The 9,117-nt window shown below is 33.6% G+C and overlaps 1 protein-coding gene across 1 annotated transcript; it reads right to left on the reverse strand.

Moving 5' to 3' along the window:
- Positions 1–2,976: 2,976 nt before the first annotated feature.
- On the reverse strand, positions 2,977–8,431 carry LOC123195991 (protein BREVIS RADIX). The gene is made up of 7 exons (XM_044609870.1): positions 8,145–8,431; positions 7,694–7,827; positions 6,866–7,027; positions 4,361–4,767; positions 3,904–4,033; positions 3,373–3,728; positions 2,977–3,283 (listed from the first exon to the last, which is right to left on the reverse strand). Exons 3-7 carry the CDS (start codon positions 6,980–6,982, stop codon positions 3,205–3,207), a joined length of 1,089 nt encoding a protein of 362 aa, XP_044465805.1. The 5' UTR covers positions 6,983–7,027; positions 7,694–7,827; positions 8,145–8,431; the 3' UTR covers positions 2,977–3,204.
- Positions 8,432–9,117: the final 686 nt, after the last annotated feature.

Here is a 9,117-nt window from a genome sequence, read left to right on the forward strand (position 1 = left end):
TACCATTCACCCCCCTTAGGTTTTAGAAACTAACATTTTTACCTTACCTAAAGTTTTTAAACTTTAAAAACTAATATTTTTACCCCCAAACCTAGGGTTTTCATATTTTTCAAAATGCAGCCGCCCCCCATAACTTTTAAAACTAGCATTTCACCCCCATTCTTCAACTTCATCTCCCGACTTCCTCTCCGACGTCGTCACCGACCTCCTCCTTCTCCTAGTGCGACGGCGGTGGTGCGACGAAGAGATCTTCATCTCCTCGTCGCACGGTGCGACGAAGAGATCTTCATCTCCTCGTCGCACGGTGCGACGAAGAGACGAAGAGACCTCTCTTCATCTCTCGTCGTACAGATCTGGGAGATCGGTTTCAAACTTCGCTCGTCGTCCAGATCTGGGAGATCGCTCAATGAAGGTCTCTCTTCTTCTCTCTTCCTCGCTCGTCACGTCTGGACGACGCGATGACGAAGGACGACAAAGCGTCGTCCTTCGTCTATTTTTCCAGATTTGGACGACGCTTCGTCATCCAGATCTGGGCGACGAAGGGTCGTCCTTTGTAGTCGAAAATGGGAGATCGATCGAATGTGTCGGCCGTCGGTGGTGGCCGGAGAAGGAAGCAAACCCCAAGGATGAAATCTAAACTTTTTAAACTTTGAGGATGGGTTAGTTATTAGTTTTTAAAACCTGGAGGGGGGAAATGGTAAGATTTTAAAGTTTTAAGATTTTAAATAACAAATGACGATTTTGCCTCTGTCCTTAACTGAAAAATTGGATGATAGTTTGCTCATGGGTGGGAAAAATGGATTTTCATCTGTCGTGGGTGGCAGTTTGAGAGAAAGCATCAAAAGTTGGGGGTGAAATAGTCCTTCTCCCTTTATTTCCTAACGGATAATGACATATACGCCCCCATAGTTTGTAAGTATTGTTCGGCAAAAATAGTCTAACCCTGATTTAAAGACGTTTTGTCAAAATAGCCTATATAAGGACGGTCTGGTCATGTGATAAGAACGAAAAAGTTGCCACTAATTGAATAAGGGTGTTTTTATTTAATTTATTGAAATAATACGGTATTTAATATATTAAATTAAGTCTTTATTTAATGGGACCTACTGCTCATAATAGTGAATTTCATCGCACCCATAAAGTTAAAAAAACTTAAATACACACTATTTTATTTAAATTTTTTGATAAAATTAAAGGTAAAAATATTATTTAACTAAAAATATTTTAAAAAAACTAAAATTTTATCATTTTTTTTTTTAGTTTAAAAATCTAATCATTTTTCCTTATCTAAAATTTAAAATAATCATTTTCCCTCAAAGATTTTTTTCTCTTTCTCTCGAACGACCGTCTCCTTCCCGACTGTTGGTTGGCCTTCCCAGATCTCTTCTTCTCCTACAATAGTCTCCTTCCTATCATTTTCGTTTCCCTTTTCCCATCATCTCTCTCCCTTCTTCCTCTTAACATTTTTGTTTTAGATGAAGATAATAAGTCTTTGTTTTAAATGAAAATAACAGAAGGAAGAAGGGAAGGAAAAGCTATGAGGGAGAGAGAACATGGTCAAAGATAGTAAAGTTTGTTGAAAAGTGATGATGGGAAAAATCAAGCCTTGCGAGAAAAATGTAACTTTTTAAATTTATTTATGAGAAAAAATGGTTAGATTTTTAAATTAATAAGGAAAATGTATTAAAATTTTAGTTTTTTTTTAAATATTTTTAGTTAAATAATAATTTTACTGTTAACTTTAATAAAAATTTCAACATAATAGTAGATATTTAAATTTTAAAAATTTTGTAGGTAAAAATTTGAGAATACACTAAACTTTAAGTGAAAATAAGTCTTTTGACATTTTTCATATATAATAAATATTTTAAAAAATATTTAAACTCATATTCTTATATTTAGAATTTTACCTCTTTATCATTAAATTCATCCTTAAAGCTATTTTATATATTTATTCTTAAACCTATCAAAAGGTTTTTACCAATTTGTATAAGGAAAATATGAATTCCAAATATTGGGTACCTATAATTTTAAAAATTATTTAATTATTTTTTATACTATTTTCTCATTCTTATCTCTCTTGCCATTCCCTTTCTTTCTCTTTATATATATATTTTGTGAACATTGTGGGTTCTCATATTCCTAGCCATTTAATTTAGATAAACATTTCGTGTATAAATAATAAATATAAATTTATATATAAAAGATGATATATTATAATATAATTAAATATTATTTTATGTTTAATTAAAAATTATTTAATCACATAATAATATATCATCATTTATACATAAATTTATGTTTATTGTTTGTACATATAATTTTATTATTAAATATATGACAAAAAGAAACTTCTTGGTGTATTTTAATTAGGAGATAATATATGGTGATAAAAGTGATTTTGTGTTGTGTTGATTCGGTAAACAATAAAACTATACGGATAAATAATGTACATAAATAATGATATTTTATCATATAGTTAGATGTTTATTTTATCTTTAATTTAAAATTATTCGATCATATGATAATATATCATTATTTATACACAAAACACTACTTTTCGATAAATTTAAAAAGGCTTTGTTAACTACTGTTTTCTTTTATAAATGAGTAGTGTTATGTGGTAACTTTGTGCAAAAACAATATCGTGTTATCATGTGCCTGAAAATTTGAAAATTAAAAATAAACCAATACCAAATCACAAGATGATACATCATTATTTGTACATAAAGTTGTTTATAAAGTTATGTACAACTTTATTGTTCATAAATTAGGGCAAAACTCTTGCTCAATCTTGTGGAACCCATAATTAGCTGCCTATTAAGTGAATGGTTCTGTCGGATGGATTTATGTTGATAATCCCCATATCTAGGGAAAAAAAATTAAGGGAAACGATACTGAAGACAAAATAGGGCACATCTGGACATCGGGGAGAAATATTTTGTCAATACAAAAATGTAGCAGGCACTACAAATGTGAAGAAAGTGTGGTATGATTTCTCTCTGTTGATAATAATTAATGTAGATCTCTAAGTGGCAAAAATCCTTCTCATTGTGTATAGGGGAGGAGACCTTTTCTTACTCATTACAATCTACTAAACAAAACTGAATGAGCTTTTGTAAGATATGTGCTCCCAGGACTTCCAAATGCACCCTCAATAAGCTTAGTTTAACTTCATTCGTGGCCTGCAAATTCATAATTCTTTTATAGGTATTGAGCTTGTATTCTTTCTCTGTTGTCTTCCCACCAAGACTTCGCATGTACTTCTCCGAATTTTTCCCGGCTGTGCACAAGTAGAACCAAGATTTAATGTAAATGCATGTAACAACTTCAGCATTGATTTTTAAGTAACTGAATCTGTATCTGCATTACCTGAATCTGACGCGCCGAAGCTCCCTAGTTCCATCAGCTAACTGTCTGATGGTAATGTAAACTCCAGGCTCATCTTCCTCGACCCATTCCGTCTCTACCTCGCTGGCATTGCTCACAGAGGGCTCATCTCTGGATGAGGTTGTTGTTCGGGATGCATCGAAAGAAGATGTCTCACCTCTCGGACCAGTTGCACCATAAGCACTTGATCCCACATTGTAATGTTGGATGCCGCCATGATCCATAGGGTGTCCAGAGGGTTTATAGTAGTTTCTTGGCATCCATTCTTTGTTAATTGATGAGGCCATTGGGCTTTCCCTCGCAGACTCCATTCTTGAGTAATTAGAATCTCTCTGTACCTGAAGGGTTATGGTTTCCAAATCAGTTAGACTTCCTTGTACAGTTTGCCTCTACGATTAATGTATCAAACCTTTTTATTAAGTTCTGGGGTATCTAAAAGTGCAATTACTCATTGTTAAACAAGGTTATCAATGAATGTAAAGTATCCTGGAATTGAGGTAAAAGAGCAATTACCTCATCCTCAGATCTTGGCGGAGTGTGAAGAGCTTGGCGATTAAATCTCTGCACATTGTAAAGTTCCATGATTCGATCATAATTCTCACCCCACCATCGCTGCGCTTGCCACTTATTAAACATCTCTCGGCTTCAAATCAAAATGCACCAGTAAGATCAGTTCCCGATCATAACAGTGCATTGTCAGCGATAACAAATGGAGTTCTAAGGTTCTATATATATAAATATTTCATATGGACCTATTTGTCAACTTTATTATATCTGCATTGCCTCATAAAGAGTACAATTTTGAGATAGCAATTTGATATAATAGTGGAATAAACAGTAACAGAACTGCGTAACGAAAAGTTTTACAATTATATGCCAGCTCAAATATCATAGCTTTCTACATAAACTAACAATGGAAAAATTCAATGTCTATGCTTGAGTTCTTGGTGATAGATTTTAAATTGCATACCTGAAGCGAATTCGTTTTAGATCATTTCCTCCATTAGGAAGAGAAACAAAAGTAATGTGAACACCAGGCTCCACTTGTGCCATCCACTCCTTGGATTCATCCTCATCCTCCAGCACCACATCACAAGACTGCACCGAGGCAGTATCCATCCCCCCAGGGGTCCGGTCACCACCAAATACACCAGTAAATCGGGTATCCGACCTTCCAGTAGGATGATGACCAGGCCTTATAAAGTCCCATGCTGGTGTCGAACTCGAGCTCCCACCTCCTAAATAGGGGTATGGAACACCTTCTGAAGCCACATCATAATCCGGATAAGGCCTCTGCCCTTTCTTGTAGCTACTAGACCCCGTGCAGGGTTTGCATTGCCGAGAAGTGCCAGATAATTTCAATGCCATATCTTTGATCTGCATAATACAACTTCAAATTAAATCATTGCAGCATTTGATCACAGTGCAAGCAAGTTGGTGATTTTTTTAACTATTAGCAAGCAATGCATCATAGAGATGTGACAATGGTGTCAACATGACTATTTTTGGTCAATGAAATTCCCTAAACAGATTTGGTCAAACTATTCGACCCAGTCGGTGCAATAGTCTGAAATGATCAAGTACTTTTTCTGCTACAATCTTGAGGCCTGCTTTGGCTGTCAATTTAGATTGCAATTCAGAAGAATTATCTTTTTGAACGCGATGCATCGACAAGAATTCAATGTGGGACAGAGGCAAGGACATTGAAAATCTTTTTTCTAAAACAGCTATTCTTTTTATAAAGATTTCGACTATTGCCTGAGTAGGAATATGTCGCTGGTTGCTACTATTCTGTCCTACAATTACATGTTCCATGTGACCTTCGTTCTAAGATCTACTTTAAAGGATACCATTAATTATTGTATACCAGTATCATGGTATCAAAAAGTCCACATAAATTATTTTTTAATGTGATTTTTGATAGAGGTCCCCCGCCCAATTTCAATTATTTTTTTGATAAATAATTATCATCATCATCATCATCATCATATGATGTCAATTACCCAATTACACATTTAGGAGATATTTGATTCAAGAGATAGAAAAATTACTCCAATAATATATCTTTTATTACTTTCGTTATTTTTTTTAGTTGGTGAATAATAATATATTCTAGTAATTTTCTATTACTAATAGTAATATAACAGATAATATAAAAAATAATCTGATTACCACATTAGTTTTAGGTATTAAAAGATTACCAAAGTAATCTTAATTTTATTATAACTATATTCTTATTTATTAATTATTTTAGGATAAAAATAATTTTATTTTCAATTAATACAATAAATAACATAAAAAATATTTTAGAATAATTCAACTAAAAGACATTTTAAGTAAAATAATATATTAGTATTATTTTATTACCTCTAATCAAACACAATAATTATTTATACATATATATTTTTACTAAATTTTAACATAGTAATAATTTATATCCAATAATTCTCAAAAAAATTATATCTTTAAAATAACCTTCTAATTTTGATAATATAACATTCCCTAAACTAAATTACCTTTATATATATCATATTAATATAAAAAGAATATCCTATCAGGCCAAAATATCAAGATTTAATAGCATTAATTTTGACACGGTAGAAAAATCAAAATTCAATGTAGGTTCTCATCTGTATATTTATATTAATAGAAATACAAATAAAAATTAGAAAATAACGAACAAATTACATGTTATATGTTTTTACTTTTTAACATCAGCAGCAATAATGCAGTCAAGGGGACGAAGCTAAGAAATGAGCCAGTATTGTGTCAGAACTAAAAAACAACAGGGAGGCAAATACAAAATGCATTCAAGGGGACAGCAGATTTTCGAAAACTTCCAGATACAGAGAGTTGCAGAATCAAAACCCAATGCCATAGCCTAGCTTAAACCATATAATGATAAACATTTTAATGGGGTAATTATAAAGCCTTCTCTTTTAAATGAAGCTCAGTGATGAATTTCTTTGCCGATCAGAAATTTAAAGGAATCTTTTACGCTCAAAAACTCTTCTTTTTATGAACTGTACGAAAAGCGAAGCAAGAAATCCAACTCACTAAATATTTGTCTCTTGTATATAAAAAAAGATTCGGAATTTAAAATGGTAGAATAATTTTATAAATAAATATTAAAAAAAAAAGAGACAAGTCACGTGATGGTCAAAGTTATTGGTAATATTTGGTTATGGTCATCTATCCACGTGACAGAAGTTAAGATCGACTGCACAAATCAAACGTACACCCGATCACATATGAACCTCACATTCCCTAACTTTACCTAAATTAAATGAAGTCATAGGTTGTTCATAAACTAATAAAAATAAAAATAAATGAAAGGATTAAGATAGAGGTGGTGAGTCGCAGGTGGGTGTCGTCCCTACAAAATGTGTGTGTGGGTGCGTGGGAAATGGAGTTATGATTTTGTTTGTTTTTACTGGAAAAGAAAGGCTTAGAAGAAGATGAAGAAGAAAAGAACCTGCGCCGTCAGGCTTTTGACGGCTTCTTTCGTACTAGGCGTGCCACTCCCACGCGCTCCTTCAACCTCCTCCCCACCGTCTGCCATCTGCTTCGTACATGCTATACACGTAAACATGCTCCCTCTCCTTCCTTTCCTTTTTCTTTGCTTACTTTCTCAACCCTGCGCAAATTCAATTAGGCAAACTAAAAAATCAAACATCCTCCAGATCCTCCCTGCTGCAGAAGCAGGAGTCTTTATCAATTATTAACTTATTGGTAACGTCAATTTTACTGCAAGATGAATGAGAAAGAATAAAAAAGAAACCCAAAGGCAAAGTGGGGGAGATGGAGATTTGGGAATCCTAACGAATGTGGGTTTTGGGGAAAGACAAAAGAGAAAAAGAAAAGGAGGGAGCTCGGGATCAGAGAAGACCAAGAAAATATGTTTAGGCAGTCAATAATTGAAAAACAAAAAACAAAATGGGGACATTGCACTTTCAAAGTGGTCTAAAATTAGATGGAGACTCACTGAGCATTCTGCTTTAATGTACAAAAAGCTCCATTAAAGAATAATCAAAATCAAACTTCCCTGAGTAGCCGAAGTTTATGACAAAATATTAACGAGAAAATACCCACTAAATAATAAATAGTTATTTATTATTTGTTTTTGAAATTGCTTAATGTTTTGTGGATGATGATGGACCAATCTGAAACAATGTCGAGAAATGAAAGCAATGGATGAAAGGACAAAGAGACAAGAGACACAATAAGAAGCAGAATCACATTAATATTTGTTTATTGAAAAACACCAGTGCATCTGCATCATTATTATTCGAAAACGACTTACCTGAACCAAAAGCGGCAATCACTATTTTTATTTTTATTTTTTTGGGTCTCCCCTAGCTGTCATCTTAATTCTCCAAACAACAACTCCTCACACGTCCATCATCGTTCTCAGCAACACTTTACTCTCTGCCATCACTTCAAATAATTTCGACATGTCAATAAAATTGTTAGAAAAATTACGAAAGAATGCTACGTTGAAATGTCAATTCTCCAGTATTAGTTTTCTTTTTGAAATAAAGCTGCAGAAGAAAATTCACAAAATGGAAAATGCAACTTGCCTGAACTCTTTTAACAAGATCTGAAATCATATCTTCATGTAAAACACTTTTTATTATTTGTTTTTTGAGGAAATAAAGCGAGTAGAATAAAGATTTGAAACCAAAAAAAAAAAAAAGAAAAAGAAAAAGTGATGCTCTGTTTGGTTGCTGAGAAAGTGAAGGGAAAACACTTACCTCGATCAAACCTTTAACTGCAAACAACTTGCTTCTTGATAGTAGCTCAAAACGGAGATGGTACAGCATTAATTTCCAGCTCCTTTTGAACTTTAATTTCCAGCTGAAACACCACTAATTTTTCTCAGAAATAATCGTAATCCCTACAATTTCGCTCACAGAATCAACTCAAGAATCTTCAAAAAGAAAATTATACAAACGCCAGCGATATATGTGTGTTAGAATCCGAAATTGTTCAAAAATGGAAAATAAAAGGAAAGTTTCGGATGTACAGCTCCGGGTTTTACGTTACTAGAAGAGAGACCATATTGGAGTTCGAGTATTTATATACAAGAAGATAGGAACTTGACGGCGTTAAATAATCCGTTAACTAATGGAGAATGAGAATCTTTTATTCCTGTATACGTGAACAGAATCCGTTGAACAAGGGAGGATTTATTTTTTACTTTTTTATTTTTTTTCAAAATAAGAAAATAAATATTTGGTCCTGATCAGTGAGAACATGTGGGACCTAGATGTCTACGTGCTGACGTGGCGTTAAAAGAGTGGTGAAAAAGGTCTTGGATGAAATGAAAGGCTAGGATTTGATGATCAGATGTTTTAACAGGCTAGGATCAATCACATCACGATTACATCGCACGTGTTGAGTTGGTGGAATCGCAATTGGAAGGGATTACAGTGTCAAATTTATAATACGTTGGGTGGAAAAATTACTTTATAAAACATTGGATTGAAGTTAATTGTGAGAAAATTATAAAATTAATTTAATTTTGGGACAGAGAGATATATATAGTACGAGCGCAGAGGCAGAGCATTATGCATCTGGCGACTGACTTACCGGTGTAAGCGGTGACAAAGGGGCAAAGGACGAGGGGCAGAGTACTTTAATCAGCAGAAATGATACTGGCTATTGTCGGTTGTCAGGTAGAGAAGCTGCTTTCGCATAATGGGCAAGAAGAAATGTTTGTGTAGA

The sequence above is a fragment of the Mangifera indica genome, chromosome 14 (genome assembly GCF_011075055.1).
Source record: "Mangifera indica cultivar Alphonso chromosome 14, CATAS_Mindica_2.1, whole genome shotgun sequence".
In the NCBI taxonomy this organism is placed as follows: Eukaryota; Viridiplantae; Streptophyta; class Magnoliopsida; order Sapindales; family Anacardiaceae; genus Mangifera; species Mangifera indica.

Coding starts and splice junctions, on each gene's coding strand:
- LOC123195991 (XM_044609870.1), bottom strand. CDS start 6,982: ATGTTTACGTGTATAGCATGTACGAAGCAGATGGCAGACGGTGGGGAG. Junction 4,768..6,865: donor TCAAAAGCCTGACGGCGCAG/GTTCTTTTCTTC, acceptor TGTATTATGCAG/ATCAAAGATATGGCATTGAA. Junction 3,284..3,372: donor CTTCGGCGCGTCAGATTCAG/GTAATGCAGATA, acceptor ACTTGTGCACAG/CCGGGAAAAATTCGGAGAAG.